Here is a 19726-nt window from a genome sequence, read left to right as displayed (position 1 = left end):
GCACTGCTGGACACCTACTTACAGACTTTCTGTGGAAGCGTCCGTGCACCTTGACGCGGTGGTTTGGTCCGCATGCGGTCGCAGCCTCGCTGCAGCACTGTAACAAGCCATGAGAACACGTGGAGCTCTTAACCGTGTGTGTGTGTCCACCCCTGCAGTCCTTTTCCACTGAGACAGTCGAAATTGTTTAACCCTGTAAAGTCCTCTGTGTTGTTTCCTGCGATCCTGGCAGCATCGCTTCTGCTCTGCGCTAGAAAATGAAGCTGGAGCCGTTTCTGAGCCCGTTCATCTCAGGAGGAGTGTCAGTGTGTGCTGTTTTTACCCCAGCATGAGGCAGCGGGAGTCTGATTTCAAACTCAGGCACTCAGCTGTGGTTGGTTTCCTCTGAACTTTCAATTCACAATTGGTTTACACACCTGAAAGATCAAATTAACAATTTCAACATAATCCCATTTTGAACAATGGCTCCTGTTGCAAAATACAGTGAAACGATGACAAAGCATTTGCTTTGTTTCTTATTTATCCTCACAATGTTGTAACTAAAACGCAGTAGCCTGGCATTGTGCGCTTGCTATCTGTTACTGTACATCTGTGACTAAAACACTGTGGCCCCCCAGTAAATAATCCAGTAACAGCAGTAATTATCAAAAAACGTGGAAGGCTGTGTTTCAGGCCAGAACGGAGCGTCTGGCGGCCTCATTTGGCCCCCGGGCCTCAGGTTAGTCAGCGATGACGTGTGTGTGTTTGCGTGTGTGTGCGCGTGCGGGTGTGTGTGTGCGTGTGCGTGTGTGTGTGTGTGTGTGTGTGTGTGTGCGTGTGAAGCCCGAGTTACAGCAGTGAGCCTGTTCAACCTGATGAGATATTTTTCTGCTATTTGTGACGCAGCTATTAACGTGGAATACCTGAAGATGCTCCTTTCTTTAACTGTGCTGGGCTTTATTTGTTTCCTAAATGTCTTAGTATTTGTATTTAATCAATTAAAACTTGAGAGGAACTGGCCTCCATCAGGTTGTGCTCTGTGTGGCTGTAAAATCAGATCTGAGTTTCCACTTTAGATAACGACTGTTTGAGATGGATCACGCTCGGTGACCTGATTGCAAAAGTAGAAGTAATTATTTAAAAGCAGTATACATACTATAGCTGGATATTAACCCTTTAGCATCTTCTCAAAGGAAAACATGATTGGAAATGGATTTTACAAATCTGAACTCTTCAAAAAGACCCATTAACCCATATTTGATCATTTCCCTTATTTCTTAAAAATTTGTTAGTATTATCAGTACTATAAGTCATATTTAAATTCTAGTAAGGTATTGTTTTTTTTTATTTATACTGACTTTAAAATGCTGTAAAACCGCTCGGGAGAGCATCTGAAAGTATTTCAGCAAGTGACCTGGAAAGTCTTCATGAAGACCCAAACTCTTTAAACTCCACCTCTTATCCGACACTGGGTTCTTTCAAAAATAGACAAGGGTTTTCCAAACAAGACTATTAATGATTTGAGAGCACGTTAAAGGGTTAAAGATACATTCTCACTTCATCTTGAGTTAATATAATGAATATTTCTGGTATTAGTCCTTATATACATTGTAAAAATCTAGTGTCGGGTGCACCAACAGTTTCTTTGTTTACTGTGTGTGAAGTCACTCATTTTCTTCTATTCATGACTAAAGCCAAAAAGAAAACGTGTTCTTGATGTTAAACACTGACTGTTAGATCCTTAAAGCTTGTTACTGAGAAGATCACATCAGCTTGTGTCTTCTTCAACCAAAAACAACCCTAACTAATTCAAAGTGTCATATTATTACCACACAGTTGTTAGTTTTGTTGTTCCGTCATGACTGAAATCCTGATTTGTTTATTTTGAAAACTGAGTTCTGCTTCGTTCTCACTGTATTTAAGTATAAAGGTCACGTTTCATGTTAAGCTGCAGCTGCATTCATGGACATTTACTAACTGTTGTGATTTCTTTATGTTATTAATTAAATAAAACTACTGGATCGCGGCGCTCCGTGTGAGTTTCTCAATATTGTCACACAGTGTTTACAAGAACCGAGGTCAGAGGTCCGTGGGTGTGACGCGATGTTATCCTGGTGTCAGGTTTGTATGTGGACCAGCAACGAAAGTTAAGGCGAGAAGGTTGTGTTTTTGTCTGCATTTAATTAATTCTTTATTTAATTAATGGTTTGTATGTATGTATTTTACCAACTTTTCACAAAAAATATCAACCTGAATTGCATGAAAATTTCAGGGATGTTTTGGCATCTTCCAAGGACCAATCGATTAGATTCTGGGACGTTAACGGCTAATCGTTTCCAAATAAATAAATAAAAAATAGAAATAAAAAAATCCCATTCGAAGCGGATTGGAGATGTACCTCATGGAGGAGACCAAAGAAGATCAGTGTCTGTTGCCATGGAGTCAGACCCGTCACGCCGGGTGGAGCTTCTGTTGTTGTTTCCGTAACATTTAGGTTTTAAATGACAGGTTTGTTGGCCCTGTGGAAAACCACCGAACTGGAGGTATTGCTCTTCGTCTGGCCGCGAGCCTTCGACCTGTCTGGCATGGGTGACCCTACTCAGGACCTCTAGAGGTCCAGCCGGCAGAGCTCCCGGGCTCCTTGGGGCCCGCAAGCTTCCCCACCACATCAAAGTGGCAGTCTAATCGTGGAGGTCGTTTTGTTTGTACCTGCAGATAAACAAATCCAGACGACGAACAACCTTGTCCACCGACTGTGTAAAAAAGAAAGAGCCTCAAACCTGCCATGGAGAAACAAACATGGAACAGTGTCATGCTGGTTGTGATAGAGTCAGGGTCCACCCAGAGGAAGCCCACACACGGGAAGAACATGCAAACTCCTAACTGAGAGCCTCCCCAACTGAAAACTATAAAAACCTACAGCAAAAGGCCTGACCACTGTCACTCTTCATATAGTGTAGATACCAACTGTCTGACCTCTGCTGCTGCACGGTGTGACAGTGACAGGAATCAGACAGTCTGGAGCCACTCAGCTCTAAAAACAAGCTCTTCAGGTTCCTGATCTGGATTCCAGCTGTTCCACGATCCCTGAAGGTCGACACCTCGGAGTTGGAAAAGGGTAAGGGTATCAAACATAAGGCCCGTGAGCCCAAATCGGCCTGCAAGAGGCTCCAATCTGGCAAAACCACCAAGAAAATTGTGAAGATTTCAAAGAAAATGTTTTATTTTTTTTAACAAATCAAGTACTGGACACAGCACAACCCTGATATCAGTATGAAAGCGAGCTACCTCTTTCTCAAGGCCACACTGTCGGGGCGAGTTTGTAAAAACAGTAGTTTATGTTTGGGACATTTCACTGTTTTTAGCATCAGAAGGGTTCAATAAAATTGGCTTTATGATGAGGTTGTTTGGTTTAGTGAAAATATAAACATTTTCATCACATATACTTTGCAACACAACAAATAAAATCTTTCAAGTTTGAATTTAAAGGTTATTATACCACTATTTTACTATTGGTGGGCTTCACCAAGATTAGATTGAGTTGCATGTGGCCCCTGATCTGAAATGTGTTTGGTAGAGGAAGTCCTCTGTGTAGTACTGCTCTCTCTGAATCCTCTAACATATATATCTTATCTTCACCTGCAATAAACTCTCTGTGTCAACCTCCAATCAACAAAAGGAGCTAATAGCAGGAATTAAATATCCATTCAGCTTTTAACAAGAGTCACGGGGTGCTGGAGTGACTCTGGACCAGAGGACCAGAGGACCAGAGGACCAGAGGACCAGTGGACCGGGGAAACAGTGTGTGAGCCACATCTTTGATGAAATCTAATTTTCTAAAATAGATTTAATTAATGAAGATGAACAACGGTAATCCCCACATCATTCATTTGGCTTTAATCTGAAACATCCCCACTAGATGGCACTAAACGTACATCAAAAGCGTCCTCACTCCATTAAATAACATCAAAAAAAGTAGATTTATTTCACAAAGTGAGGTTTGTTTTACATAGACTGACATATTTTTAGTGTTCATTTGCTTTTATTTTGTTGATTAAAACGTTAAAAAGTTCAGTGAAAACAACCCATGTCGTCACAATTTGATCTGCTATTTCACTCGAGAGACTTTCGGTCCAACCAACGCCACACAATCACTTCATCAAGTTTCTGTAAAACAACAATCTGGGGTTTCATGAGCTGTCAGTTATGATAAGATAATAAAAAAACAAAAACTTTTTTTCAATATGTATCAATCTGTGTATAAAGATTCTATATACGTTATAAAACTTGAATCATTTTCAATCAAATTACTGAAATAAATCAACTCTTTGATGATTTATTGAGACGGGGGCCATCATGTCAATACTTTCAAATGAAGAGAGAGAAAACAGAAAGGAGAACGCGCCCCAGCCGCTCATACTGACTACACCTTCACGTAGTTCTCAGTAAATGTGTTTATTTCTCTGATTCTCACGGTCACATATTAGCTGGCTTCTGTCAGATTGAAGTATTTTACTGTAATCGACTACTCTCACTTGTATCATTTGTTCAGTGAAGCTCCAGGAACATGAGAGGAGTCCGTCCTGACCCCCTTCATCGGCCCTGAAGGAGTTTTTCCTGAAAGCTGCACCCTGGAGTGAAACTTCTGCGATGTTTTGAAACTAATGAATATAAGTGAACCGACAGCTTCTCACTGTAACGTGGCAACAAAATAATCCTTGTCTGTAAATTACAGTTGAACAACAAAGTAGAAGTTTCATCCGACCTGTGACTGCAGTGTGAAGCAGTGATTGACTCCCAGCCAATAGATGAATCAAATGCTGACACCTATTTCTTTTCAAAATTGCAGTGTTTCCTCAATAAAACAACAAAAACAGCAACTTTTTTTCAAAAACTACATTTATTTCCTTCTTTATTCATTTATTTTTTTCCCACACCCTCTCTTGGGCTGTTTCCTGCCGCAGGTTAGACCGTTTGGTTCCAGTCCTGCAGGTTTCAGACGCCTGGTTCTGTCCGGACCGGAGCTTTACCCTCAGAAATGGACCTGTTGATGAATTCCAGCCTCGTACCTCCAGAACATCTCCTCACTCGGAACCTCCACTGGTTTCACTTGGTTAGAAACACATTAATAAAAATGTTGAAGACGTTTTCCTCCCTACAGCATGTCTCTGGCGCCGTCTCGCACCATGCTGCTGTAGACGGATCTGTACACCTTCAGAACGTCTCCGGCGGAGGGGCGGAGCCGCGGCTCCACCTTCTTACACTGCTCGTGGATCTGGAACAGGTGGAAGTGGACCAGGTCTCCTCCGGACACTCGTCCCATCAGGGCCCACGTCACGTTGGGGATCTTCCAGATGTCCGTCTTCTCGTCGTACCCGGGCATGAGCTCATCCGAGAAGGGCTGCCCCTCGTCCCCGAAGGGCCACAGCTGCTCCGGGGCCACGAAGTCGCCGCTCAGCTCGCGGTGGCCGCACTTCACCAGCAGGCCCCTGGAGGCGTTGGCCTCGGGCAGCGCGTCCAGGTCGTTCACCACCAGGTGGAAGTCGCTGGTCAGCAGGAACTGGGACAGAGTTTTCTCCACGCTGTTGGAGTCGCACATGACGCGGCAGCCGGCCGGGCCGGAGTGCAGGTAGTCCAGGACCGACACGTACTCCGTGGCCAGCCTCAGCCGCGTCTGCCACGTGTCGTGGTGCTGGTACTGAGGCAGAGCCAGAACCCGGTCCAGGTTCAACAGGGAGCCCAGGGGGTGGAACTGGGTCACCACCAGGTGGTCCTCGGGGCAGAACCCCACCAGCTGCACCACCCGGGGCTCCTGCAGCGCCTGCAGCATGGACAGCCCGTGAAGGAAGTCCTCCAGGTAGTCCACTGAGGACAGAGAGGACAGCGCCACCTTCTGGGCTCTCCACTCTGCCAGGTACACCTGAGGAGAAGAGGAGGAGGGGTTACCTCTCCGTCTGAGGGGGAAGGAGGAGGAGTTACCTCTCTGACTGAGGAGAACCACTGACGTTACAGCAGATTTTCTGCTAAAACTTCCGTCAATATTCAACGTGTTGATACACGGAGCATGAATTGAGAGTGAATGGAAGCATCATGGAAGCCGTTCTGAATACTGAGTAAATGTGCACTGTTAAAGGTCCACCTACCTTCTTCACCGCTCCCTCACCAATCAGCTTCAGCCTGCGTACTTCTGCTCGGACCTGTGAGCACTGCAGCCATGGCGTGCAGTTCTTCATCGTGGCCATCTTGAAGTGTCGGGGGGCGCAGCGGGCGTGGGCGGAGGCCCGCGGCTCCTGGGCCTGATACTCAGAGTCCAGGTACAGGTAGAGGAAGGCGTTGCAGAGGAGCAGAGCAGCGAGGCACAAGGCCACCACGGGAGCTCCGCGGGACACGGGACAGCAGCCCAGTCGACTCATCGCGCTCTGCATCTGAAACACACAGACTGTCAGGTTACACAGCAGGCTTCACTGGGTCGGTCACATTCACACATCAACACATGGTAACACACATCAACACATATTCACACATCAACATATGTTCACACACGTCAACACACTTTCACACATGCCAACACACTCACACATCAACACATGTTAACACATGTCAACACACATTCACACACGCCAATACACACAAACACACGTCAATATATATTCACAAATGTCAACACACACTCACAATATTCCTTTACACTTTTCTGTCCTGCGCAGTCCGTCTGTGACAGATGTCAAACATGCAGTGAAAGCTTTCAAACCTCATCCATGAAGTTTTACTCACGTCACGCAGTGGGGCTGGATTTATAAAAACATTCTAAAGGCTGCAAAATTATATAATATAATAATAATAGAGGACGTCATCGACTCACGTTCAACTGTATTTTGTATCAGGAGGCATCGTCAAAAATGTCATAATGCCTAAGTTACTCTTATGTTACTGAGCAATTTTAAATGTCCTCCAGCTTAGTAAAATAATTTTCCATTGCATGTAAACGTATTTATAGTGGGTCCACACCTGCGTGGATTAGACTTTTGGAGCGTGAACCAAACGTATTTAATTTGAAGTGATTTCAATAACAAAGAGGAGGACAAATGTGTCTGTTTCCTCTGGACCGAGAGCTGAATGATACAGGTTGAATGTGATCTTATAAACAGACAAGACCTGGATGTTACGGTGTTTAACTCAGCTTTAATGTTTTATTTTCTTCATACTGACCGTATCGCGGCTCACATGATGCTGAGATTAGGACAAGTCCAAAAACACACACTAAAGTATCCAAAACACACCGATCACTGCACTGTTCACCCACACACGCTCTAAAGCGGAGCACTATTCCCGGAAGTGGAACACAACATCCGGTTAAGGTATTCACAATTAAAGTTCGACCTAAATGTACGTGTAGGCGTCGTCTCCGATAAAAACATTGTGACTTTTATCTGATATTTAAAAAGTAAGAATCGTGAGAAAAAAAGTCAAAATTATGAGTAAAACTCTCAAAAGTATGATTTGGATAAGACAAAATTGAATTTTTTATTATTTTTTTATTTTTTATTTTTTTTACAAATATAAGAAAGTGACCCCAATCCCCTTCTGGTGCATTTATCATTTCTAACTTAATTATTATTATTTTGTCACAAAAACACTTTGACTGGTTGCATTGGTGATTGGTTAGAATTCAAACTTACTTCTACTTCTTACTTATGCATTGATACTGCAATACTCTAGATTGTGTAATCTCCGGAAATAACTGTCCAAACACTTAAGCCATTCTTTCCTTCCTTTTTGCTTAAGAAAATGAGCTGTTTGGTTTGGCTGCACATTGGCAGGAGTTTGTCATCTCTAAATTAAAATACAGTCTGTTTCTGGAAGATCCTGCACAGGAACACTGATTTTACGATTTTACCACCTGCCAAATTACCAGCTCTCTTACATCCATCCATCTTCTATCCTGTTCAGGGTCGCTGGAGCCATCCGCTTACTATGGGCAAGGGCAGGATTCACCTCGTCAGATCACCAGTCTATCACACAGAGAAACCCACACACACGGGGATAACATGCAAACTCCACACAGAATGACGCTGGAGGGTTATTTGATCCAGACTGACTCGCTTTGAGAGGAGAGTGCTAACTACTGTGCCACCGTGCAGCCCCAGCTCTGTTAGTGTTAAACAATAATTTGCAATTAGATGGAAGAGGTTTATGGCCACCTCCCAAAAAATAACACAAAAATTCAAGCTTGACCCCCAGCAGCTCCCTGGACACTGTGGCAGCAGCATGCTCCTCAGATGTTCATTAAATTTGATGTGTATTGCACCAAATACAATAAAATCATCTCACAACACTTTTTCAGAGAATAGATAAAGAAAACTATGAATAAAATTGGTTAAATGCAAAATTGCAATTCAACCGTGAGGGACTCAACAAAGTAAATAAATAAACTTTTTTTGATTCAATTTAAACTTGTAGGGGGGAGGGGGTCCGAATTGTGAGAACACTGTCAAAGCTTTCAAGTGAAACTATGGGATTAAAAACATTTTTCTTTTAAAAAGTGCATCTTCTTCCGGTCTGTTCGTGCTCGTGATGGGAGGAGACCGGCAGTGATGCAGCTCGCTGTTCCCGCACGTATACGCCCCCCACCCCCTACGCTGCTCGGTCCAGTCCAGTACCCGCAGAGTAGAGACGACCACCGGGCTGTTCCCGCAGGTAAACGCCCCCCCCGCCACTGTTCGGTTCAGCACTGTGTGATCACGGAGCGGAGACGACCAGCGGCAGCCAACAGGTACATCTGCGACACATATTTATTTATTATTCCGGACCTTGCGCCGTTATTTTTGACTCCTTCGTGCATTTTGCATCATTTTACTAAATTCGTGTCTGAATCGACGTCAGAATAAAAGAAACGAGCGAATGTTGGCGCTGCTTCACCGCTTATTAGCCTGGAAGCTAACAAGCACAACAAGCCTCCTGAAGCCTGAAGAAGGTGCTCAGCTCAGCCTCGGTGTTCTGCTCAGCTTCGGTGTTCTGCTCCTCGGTGTTCAGCTCCTCAGTGTCCACACTCTCAGGTCCGCACACACACGGCTGGATGTGTGTTTTCTGTTGATGTGTGACAACCAGCTGCTTTGTTTGTATGGTTGCGAGCTGCTTGTCAAGACTCAAACGCCAGTGACACGATCAGACACCTGCTGTGATCAGCTCTCAGCTCTCAGCTCGGGTGAAACCAGCAGAGTTTAAAGTCTTTCCTCACATTGGTATCGAGCCATTTGTCGCATCAAACTCAGTGTTATGGTGTCTAACCTGGTGCTGAAGGGGCCCACACTACTGGGTCCTAAAAAGGCCACTCTACTGGTGGTTAACAGGGGCCAGTCTGTATGGTCCAGAGATGTTTATTCGTGGCCGTGTGGAACTCTTGTCCTCCAGGTTTTAGACGTTTTCCTGCTTCATTACACCTGATCTGATGCTTGTATCACCACTAGGCTCCTAAACAGGTGTGAGACTGGCACAATAATGCTCTAATGAAGCAGTTTGGCTTGGTGTGTGTGTGTGTGTGTGTGTGTGTGTGTGTGTGTGTGTGTGTGTGTGTGTGTGTGTGTGTGTGTGTGTGTGTGTGTGTGTGTGTGTGTGTGTGTGTGTGTGTGTGTGTGTGTGTGTGTGTGTGTGTGTGTGTGTGTGTGTGTGTGATGGAGTACGTGCTGTGGTCCATGAGTGGGAAGATCCTTGTTTCCATAGTTTCCTGTGTGCTGTTCGCCGTCGTGTTGATGTCAGCAGCGGCTCTGCCCCTTCACACTCCTCCTCTCGCCGTTCCCTCCGCCCGCTCTGCTCACTGCGATGAGTCACCATCCAGCTCTACACCTTCAGGATCCTCTGAATTTCTGCTCTGCTATTAATTATCGAGCCAATGGTGAAAGTGACACGGCTCTGTGTTGTTTAGCCATTCACAGTCCTGTTGATATCTTTACATCTTACACGATTGCCCAGTCCAATCCCTCTGCGTGATGGAGAAAATAACTTGTCCCGATTCCTTTCATCGATTCTGTCTTTGCAAATAACTTGTAGTTGTCCTCGGAGAGCACCATTTAAAAACAGCTTTCAGAAAAATAATTCCATAAGTAATGGGTTTGTCAGGATGGGTGGAGTGGAAAATAAAAGCAGGCATGAAAATGGTCATCAGGATCATCAGGGGGTCAGTTTATGGAAAAGCTCCAACGTGCTTTAAAGGTTATTTGTAAGATATTAAAGTTACTCTATTAGAGTCCACACGGGAAAAATGTAGGACCCGGTTTTATTCGTTGATCTTTAAACGTTGTCAATACCTTTTCTGAAAGATATTCATCATTACACTCAGACAAACACGTATTTCCAGAATTTACATTTCGCGACCATCCCCTGGTTTGTTGACATCGTAGCGTCACGGAAACTCCCAAAGATTCCCATAGCAATTTCCAGTTTGTACACTCGATTTCGATTTGTAACTGGAAAAACAATGAACGGTCAAATTGACAACATTTCAAACTATTCTTGTGGCTTGAAATGTTGATATTTTTGCTGGAGCTGCAGCGACACCATCATTGATATCCCAGAGACGCATGCGGCGCGTTTCCCAAGATGACGTCAGTTAGCGAAACATAAACACAGTTTGGTGGCTACAAATTCTGGTTTGTTTGTAAACATACCGACTTTGGTGTGATCGATTTAGGAAACTGCTGATTTGTAAATTAGTGTAAATGAGAGGTGATGGTCTTGTTTTGGTGTGTGGGTTTATTCTCTGTGCAGACGTGAGACCTTTTTGTGTGAAGTATATTTTAAAGATATTTTTTCTGGTAGAGTAACTTTTTGAATTGTGGAGTGGAGCGAGAGGCTCAGATTGAACTGTTCAAGCCTGTGAGGAGCAGATCTGGTTTATTATGGTCTGTCACCCCTGTGCTCCAGTTCTAGCCTGTTGATTTTCTTTCTTTGCCTTTTATTAAAGTTAATGTTTTACCACATATTGACTCTATTCAGACCCATATGTACGTTATGATCACCAGCAATTTAACAGGTTCGTCTTTCCTTTTCAAAATCTTTTTCTTAACAGTTTCCAACAGTCATCCCCAGGTGGGGCAGATGCATGTCACAAGTCACATTCTTAGGTTTGACTGATTGATCCATCCACCCAACCCCACACCACCCACCCTTCCCACCCACAGTACCCTCAGGACACTGGCAAAACAAAATAAACAAACAAAAAACTATGTTCAGCGTTAAATATGACATGAATGTGTAAATTGCAAAGGAAAGGTGGTAGATTATGGAGCCAGATAATACTATGATTGAGAGCAAATGTTGGGATCTATAATATATTACATTACGTTGTTTGAGTGTTGTGAATGTATGTCAGAAAGTGTTCCCAGGGCTTGAAGAATTTCTTCTCAGAGCCACTTATTGAGAATCCTAACATTTCCAGTTCAAGGCAGGCCATTAAGTCGTGTAGCCACTGGCTGAGTGTGGGCGGGGCAACGTCCCTCCACTTGAATACAACTGTGCGTTAAGCCAGGAGTGAGAAAAATGTGACCATGCAGTGTTCAGCCACTGTAAGGCGAGGACCGTCTCCGTCAGTGACGCCAAGCAGAGCCATCAGTGGGTCCGGATCGAGATGTCTCCCTAAGACAGTGGACAGTAAACCAAACACATCTTCCCAGAATTTCTGGAGATGGGGGCACAGCCAATACATGTGAATATGTGGAGCTTCACGGTTTTTGCATTTATCACACGTGGGCGTGATATCTGGGTAAACACAGGACAGCTTGGGCCTGATGGACAAACTTGATGGTTTAAAGCAGTGTCTTATACAATGTGAAGATTTGTGAATTGAGGCAAGCATTGAGTCCCACAGATCGACAGGTTCGTCTTTCAATGGTGGGAGGATACTAAAGTCTAGATCTCTCAGTAGGTAAACCTGTTATGACATAAGTCATCGTTATGATTGCAGTCTATGAATGCGGCCATTTCATTTAATTGTTATTATTTGTCTGCCATTTTTTCTGGGAGTAACTAGTCCTGCACCGTTGAGAACACGGACACAAAAAGCACATCAAAACGTGCAGAGCGTTGGGGGGGAATAGGCTGCTACGTTTATCAATGATTCCACAAACAATTTCTGAAAAAATCCCTCAAAACTGTGAAAACTCACCTCATGTGAAAACATGTGGAACGTTCAGGAATATGTTGCTTTAATAATATGTTAGTTTAACATTTGTACTTTTGAATATTTCTGTTATAAACTAAAGCTGAAGTACTGAAGTGAAATGCAATGGCAGATGTTTCAATTTGAGATGGAAACGGATTCCCTGCATGGAGACAATCCATCACAGTTCAGCCTCTTTTCAGATGCACATTGTGCATGTCGACAGTGTTATGATGGTGATCTAGAGTAAGAGTCTCCAGAGAAGCCCCCTCAGGCGTCACTCAGCTGCCCACAGAGCCACTTCTTCCTGCTGAGCCGCATTGTAGGTTTGCCAGTTAGCTGGAGGTCAGCATCTTGTTGAAAGGTTCAGCTCCGACTCCCAGTCAGATGTCTCCACTTTGTATTTGACGTGACGCAGGACTGAGAGTTTCTTCGTGCCCCGTGGGTGTGGTGATGGAGGAGTGGACGAGACAGGACGATCCCGACAGAGAACTCAGGACGAACCTGTTTACAAAGTGTTTTCTGGTGAAAACAAGAAACTGTTTTGAAACAAAGCATTGCTTCTGCCCAAACCCTTTTTTGGTTGTGTTCTTTTGGTTGTGTTTTTGAAGGGAATATACTTTTGTTAAATGTAAACAACCAAAATAAAACTTAATTTAAAAAAAAAACCCAAGAGCTTCAATTTCAGTCCTTGAAAATGGTTCATTTGATTTTAAGATTGGATTTTAACACCACAAATGCAAAATTACATATACATGTGCAACATTATTTTATTCTTTTTCCTGTTAAATAATTAAGTACCTGCAATGCCTTTTTTGTTTCCATACCTGCTGCTGTGAAATATTTTTTCACATATTTGATTTATGTTGCATACTTACTTCTATTTTCGAAATTCAGTCATAGGTTTATTGTATATTGTTAAAATGTAAAAAGTGTTTATTTTTTTTTTGTATATTGTATATTTTGCTTCTTTTTATTACCCAATTTACTGCTGTAACGAATAAATTTCAGTAAAGTTGTCTTCTATGTGCAAAGGTTTTTGGGGCTGGTGTAGAGAAAGAACCGCAGTGTTTTCACAACGTATCTGTTACAGGTTTGTTTGTATGAGAGCTATCAGGAGACAAATCAGTATTTGCTGTGTTTTTAAAGCAGCTTCAGTTTACAGCTTGAAAGAGGTGAATGAGGCTCAGATTACAGAAAGCTTTCGTCACGTTTTGGATGTCACTTTACAAACGGTGAAAATGCAACTTTTTGTAAATGGCTCCCAAGGTGGAACTCAGACTCCATCTCCGGGGAAACCACGCCCATAGTGAATACGTGGTAAACTTCCAATAGATAAAAGATATCAGTAAACAAGAAAGTTGTCATCAACAATTTACTCGGGTCTATATCAGATTAGTTGACAGGTGGAATTTGTCATAGGCCACATTTGCACGACGATGTTTCAAGTGAAAACGCATCGTTTTAGCGTTTTTGTTTCAGAAAGTTTGGCATTTACACGTTTTGAAAGAGATGTCTGTTTGCATGGAAGCTGCAAAAATGCTGAAAACCATCTAGTTGGCATGCCGGGCCACATGCTGTTGCTATTGTTTGTTGTTATAAGGAAACCACACACACATGCAGCAGAGAACAGTACGCTATAAATATTAACAATGGGAGTACACAGACACTCGTATGAACAAACGACCAAGTTGGATTGTTAATACGAGTGACTGTCAACCTTAAAACTACCAAGTCCAGGGGAATGTGGCCTGGGAGTCATGATGCTCTGGAGGCCACCATTGTTGTTATTGTCCATCTACTGAGCATGTGCAGAAGAACTATTAACTACGGCCGTGGTGCTCATGATCACTTGCAGCATTTCAGAAGAGCTTCGTTTCCCCCCGTTTCCATGGAGACGGAGTCAGAGCGTTTTCAAAAAGGTTTTTTATTTAGAGGCTCCGAGCACTTTTGTCTTGTAAACAAACTCCCATAATGCAACAAAAGTTTTCCATTTTCACTTGAAAACAATGCACAAATGAGCCTTATACATCAAATAAATTGAATAAAATATGACACAGCGAAGGATGTCGTGATGAGGAAGAGTTCTGATGTGGATGTAAAGTGATGTTCAGACAGCTGTGTAAATGTGTGTGGGTTTGACTCATTAAGTTCAGCTTAAGTCTCTTTTATTTAGTTAGTCCAAACTGATTAAAAGCCGTTCCTCAATACCAATTAATTCAAGTCTGTACTAGTTTTTCTCATGAGTTAAGAACTTGACGAGTTATTGAGACGTTGAGACTCTGGTAGGATGGAGGATAATCCGGCTTGCTCAATCAGATTTCACCACCTGCACACGAGGAGACATCTGACCAATTCCAGTTGACCTGATTCAGTTTGCATTGAGCCATAAATCTACACTCTCATTCAGTAGTCTTCTCCCTCCACCATCATGATTCTTTCCTCGCTGGGTTAAAAAAAAAAAAAAGTCCTTGTCCTGTGTGTGGAGCTTGCTTGTGTTGTTCTTTGCTCCAGACCTGTCGCCTTGACTCATTCTCACAGTAATAATAATGATAATGCTGCTGACGATCCAGCTCTGGAGATCATGAAGTACTTCAGATTTGACAAGGCCACAAGTGAGGACAGACAACATACTAGGGATATCCCGATCGCACTTTTTGGCCCCCGATACCGATCCGATTTCTCAGAATTGAGTATCGGCCGATACCGATACTTACATTGCTATTGCAAATATACTCAATAGTCTATTTTTGGAGCAACTAAGATGTCTGAAGCTAAAAGCACTATTGGCAGAAGCTTTGTTTAGCTAATTATTGTGAAACTCACTTATTGAATCAAAATTCTTCTCAGAATGACTTAAGAACTTAAACTTTATTCAGTCATAACAACAAAAAAAACCAATTACACTCTGCAGTCTTGTATCTCTTATTTATGTTAACTTAAACAACTTCACCTGGATTTTGTGGCAAATAAAACATTTTTTTTTTAAATGAAACCCCGGCTAGCTCAGTTGGTAGAGCATGAGACTCACAATCTCAGGGGTAGTGGGTTCGTGTCCCGGAAACGGATAAGCGGAAGAAAATGAATAAATGAAACCCAGTGAATCAGTTTGACTAACATATAAACTATAAAAAAAACTACAACATAAACAGTCTTCATAAAAAGACTTCAAAGTGTCTTTGGGTGGTTGCGTTGAAAATAAGTCCTAAAAAAGTGCAAATACAATAATAGAAATAAATTAATTAATCTTAATTAGGCTACAATGTAACTTCTTTTTGTATTAAATTTCAGTTTCCCTTAAAGCAGTATGAGAGGTTTGACCTGAATTGTCACAAAACATTTACATTTCAATGTGAATTATAAACACTTAATTCCACTTCAAAGCGGTAAAACCTGTTTGAAAAAAAGAAGTCTGAACATAGTTCTCTCAAAAACGTATTCAGAAAACGATCTTTTTTCCCCCTGGCCTGATGAACCTGCAGTATTTGTAATTCTTGGGAGGAGATTAGCTTCTTTCTTCATGGCGATTGGTGTATTTACTTTGCATCAGCACTGTTTGATAATTGGAGGGCAGCACGCTGCGTGAGGAGATGGAGTGTGTGATGACAGTGTGACAGTCTCTCCTCTGCCATCGTTCCCTCAGGAGGTCCTTTGATTCTTCTTTTCACAGTTTATTTTCTTGTTTGCAGCCGTGCTGCCGACCACAGGCACGATGGGAGTCGCAGCGCTGTGTCTGATGGTTCTCTGCCTCATGTGTCACAGCCACTGTCTGGACCTTCAGCCGCTCCTGTACGCCTCTCAGAGGTAAGAAACTCTTTAAAGCTGCTGCCCTGTTTAGTCCCGGTGTAGTAGTAATGGTGATGTTAGCAATCAGAACGGCTCACACAGCACACACGCGTTAAATATTTGATTACATTATTTGAATTAAGGGTGAGATAATTAAAATTTAACCATGTGTGGCACCACAATCCTTATTAAAGCTTTAAGTTGGGCTTTCATTCATTGTTCCGTAAATATGAGAACGCAAGCAAAAAGCCTGATCGCAGTGTGAAACGCTGCCGTTTCCATCACAAATAATGAGGGAAGAAAATGAAAACGTGTCTAAATAAAACAACCTTGGTCAAACACAACTAGATTACAAAGAAATGAACAAATCAACAAACCTAATGTTCTCCTCCATATTTCTAGGAGGGAAATTTCACCCTTAACTGAAAGCATTTCCTCCTGGGAATAATAGTTCAGTCTCCTGTCACTGATGCTGCTTTGTACAATAAAACTTTAAAGGGGAGGTACAATTTAGTTTGGCCATGTTAGTTTTCAGTTGTTTATCAATTGTTTTTCAAAATGTCAACTATAAAAATAAAATGTTTAGAAGGGACATGATTAAAATCTTATAACACATGCACGGACGCACACACGGGGACACGCACACAGATGTGATAACAAACGTTGCATAATTTCCTGAAAAAAAAATCGGCCTCATGAAGAAGTTGAGTAAACAGACAGTCGGCAGGTAAAACGCAGCACAGAGACAGAGTGTTGCATTATAAATCTACAGTGAATAGAGTTCAGGGGACTCATTTATCATCAGTGTGTGGAAACGGTTCTAAATTCTGTCTTACGAATGAAATTTTGGGTGTGCATGAATATAGAAAAATCAAACATGCGTGTGTGGTTTGTACTCACATCAGTAAGTCATCAGTCACCATGTTGGTACACTTTCAGGATCGTCATAAAACATCCCGCCTCTTTGGAAATATATTAAATAAAGAGGAAACTTTCTGAAACTGAAATCGAGGTACTTGTCAGCTAAGTTGAAGCAAATCAGAAAATATAGTTTTGTCCACTGAATGTTAGGAGAAACAACAAGAGGAAAACTGCTGCATGGGATGAGGTAATCACTGCAGTTAATTCTGTTGGCTCAGAGGAGAGATCGCCAGCAGAAAAAGAATTAGTGGTTTGACGTTAAACTCTGTGCCAAAGATCCCAGAGTGGACAGGAGCTATATGGGCATTCGGGATGGCTTCGGTTCTTCTCGTCTCTTCCGCCAATTTAGAGCATAAATCACGGCATGAATCCATTAATATTTGTCCTGGGAAGCGCTACCTACTGGCATAGCGGTGGTGGGCCTCGGCCTTCACTAGTGCTGGGTCTGCGGTGCCTTCAATGACGTCTTAAAAATGGTTTTGACAATAAATCTGCTACCAGATCTCTTTATCTTCTCCTTTAGTCATTGTAGGTTGACAAAACCGTTACTGAATCAACACAACTATATTTTATTCATGTAGCTCACTACAGATGCAGTCAGCTAGCGCTGCAGTGTGAACTCTCTGATCATCCAATCAGAGGGCAGGAAAACGCTGACGTCACCCCAGGCCTGCTAGCAGGCCCTGAGTCCCCAACTCAAAATCTGATTGGTTGAAGCATCAGCGTGATCAGCACTTACTTTATGCTGCAGAATTAAATGTGAAGGCCTCGAGCAGATTTCTTTACCCTGGCAACAGATGATGGCTGAAATGTGATTGGTTAAAAGCTTTAATATGGAAATAGACGTCTGGAAGCAGCAGTCAGGGGAGAAGCTATGAGAGGAAGCAGACAGACAGTTTGGAGTTATTTAATAAATATTCATGGACAAAATATAATCATCATCAGTCTGTGGTTCAGATATTTTTCTTAGGCCTGCAGAGAAGACTTTGGAGGCACTGACGGGCCACCACTGTGAAATAGGCACTTATCCCGCAGGTCACTGAAGACATTGAGCACCCACTGGGAAATAGCCCTTTAAAAAATAAATATTTAAACAAAATAATAATAATAATAATAATGGCTTGGATTTATATAGCACTTTTTTCACACTGACTCAAAACGCATACAGAGACCATTATTCATTCATACCAGTCCCACCAGTGATGGTAAGCTACCATATAGCCACAGCTGCCCTGGGGCATGCTGACAGAGGCGTGGCTGCCATTTTGCGCCAACGGCCCCCCCGACCACCACCAACATTCATGCACTATTCATACCCATTCATACGAGGCAATGTGGGTAAAGTGCCTTGCCCAAGGACACAACGGCAACGACTGTTTGATAGAGTGGGATTCGAATCGCCAACCCTCTGGTTATTGGATGACCGACTCTTACTGCTGAGCCACCATCGCAAAACTGCATCTCTGCTGGGAATCGAACCCCATCCTCCCCCCCGTCAGGCAACAATTCTACCACTGGACCTCCAGTAACTCTATATGTGACCTGGATTCTCACAAGGCTTTTGTAATCGATCTGAGTGACGCAGCACTCGCGGGCAAAAGCAGAACCCATTGTCTGCTTGCTGCGAAGCCACTCCCTGCAGAGAGCATGGTTCCCCAAACCTACCAACAGAGCAAGATGATCCATGGCACCTTTGTACATTTCAAACCTCTGTCACGGCATCTTTTCTAGCGTTCCACAACACATATAAAACATCTGTTACTAATTGGGCATTTTTTAATTAAAGGAAATAGGACATATGTGATGTTAGAGCTTGTTGAGCAGCTGCTGTGACACTTAACAGTTACTAGTTTCACTGTTTATTCACTGTACTTATATTTACGCACCTTCCTAAGTACAGGATGATAAACTCCATGCTTTGTGTGGAAATGTTCGTACGCACTCACTTCGTAGAGATCTGTGCGTGCGTGCTGATGATAAATGAGGCCACATGAGTTTGAAAGTGATGAATGTAAGAAGTCGAAGTTGATCTCTGATTGTTTTAATGCTCTGACCAGCTGAGATGATCTCCTCTCTTCACAAAGTCACTGCTCATTATCAGACTGATGTTGATCCTCAGAACAAAGAGCTTCTGCATGTTTTCACAAACTCACCGTCATGTCTGACTTTCAAGAACATTCTGTCCTGTAAGATAATCAGTGTAGCGTCATGTTGTCGACTATTAATGAAAAAGGCTGTAATTATTTCTACACTTTGAGGCCAGATTAAATGTTATTGCGGCCTGGATTTGGTACACGGGTGTGTACTTGTAGTTTCACGTTATATTGTAAAACAAAATAAATGAGCTGGCTCTGATCAGTCCCATCTGTCCGCTCACCACACTGTGGCTGTGTCTTCTGCAGATCTCAGGACCACGGTTTGAATCCCAGTGAGTTTGTGACTCGAAGCAGGCAGCTCCTCCTCAACCCTCACAACTTCACAGTGGACATCCGGATGCCCGGAGTCACTCCCACCACGGTGAGTCCGGGGTCTGAAGTCGTCATCGGGAAATGAAGCGATTCGATGTTGAATTACCTCCATTTTTAGGATTTATTATTGACCGCATTGCATGACTGGACATGAACCGTCACTTTCACCCATTCACACGCTTCTGCACATTGCTCCAAGCTTTGATGAGCTTTTTAAAAACGATTGGTATATATGAAACGGTACAAACCTAAAGTTGATTTTCGATAAACGGAGAGACGTTTGTATTGAAACCATTGTATGTTGTGTTTTTACCTGCTCATGGAGGAGTGCAGACAGGAGCCGGAGTTAATCTGTCTCATCGGTTATGATCAGCAGCTCTTTGAAACCTGTCACGGCTCATTGAACTTTCGTTTCAAT

General features: G+C 42.8%; 2 protein-coding genes across 4 annotated transcripts in view; one reads left to right on the top strand and one right to left on the bottom strand.

Annotated features, from left to right (window-relative positions):
* Positions 1-4867: 4867 nt before the first annotated feature.
* Positions 4868-7310, bottom strand: pomk (protein O-mannose kinase). 2 transcript variants are annotated; one of them, XM_080477763.1, is made up of 4 exons: positions 7189-7310; positions 6123-6404; positions 5242-5899; positions 4868-5088 (listed from the first exon to the last, which is right to left on the bottom strand). In XM_080477763.1, exons 2-4 carry the CDS (start codon positions 6402-6404, stop codon positions 5012-5014), a joined length of 1017 nt encoding a protein of 338 aa, XP_080333889.1. In that variant the 5' UTR covers positions 7189-7310; the 3' UTR covers positions 4868-5011. The 2 variants fall into 2 exon arrangements, with proteins under 2 accessions (XP_080333889.1, XP_080333888.1); XM_080477762.1 differs by having other exon boundaries at positions 4986-5899; positions 7189-7308.
* Positions 7311-8632: 1322 nt separating this feature from the next.
* pam (peptidylglycine alpha-amidating monooxygenase) overlaps positions 8633-19726 on the top strand; it is a 34386-nt gene continuing 23292 nt past the window's right edge. For both annotated transcript variants that reach the window (XM_080477761.1, XM_080477760.1), the window contains exons 1-3: positions 8633-8752; positions 15823-15937; positions 19243-19357. In XM_080477761.1, coding sequence (XP_080333887.1) covers positions 15846-15937; positions 19243-19357 — 207 coding nt within the window. In that variant the 5' untranslated portion in view covers positions 8633-8752; positions 15823-15845. The remainder of the gene's footprint in view (positions 8753-15822; positions 15938-19242; positions 19358-19726) is intronic.

Source organism: Lipophrys pholis, assembly GCF_963383615.2.
Source record: "Lipophrys pholis genome assembly, chromosome: 12".
In the NCBI taxonomy this organism is placed as follows: Eukaryota; Metazoa; Chordata; class Actinopteri; order Blenniiformes; family Blenniidae; genus Lipophrys; species Lipophrys pholis.
The sequence above is the reverse complement of the archived record's forward strand: the minus strand, read 5'-3'. Positions and strand labels throughout refer to the sequence as shown.

Coding starts and splice junctions, on each gene's coding strand:
- pomk (XM_080477762.1), bottom strand. CDS start 6,404: ATGCAGAGCGCGATGAGTCGACTGGGCTGCTGTCCCGTGTCCCGCGGA. Junction 5,900..6,122: donor GTGAGGGAGCGGTGAAGAAG/GTAGGTGGACCT, acceptor TCTTCTCCTCAG/GTGTACCTGGCAGAGTGGAG.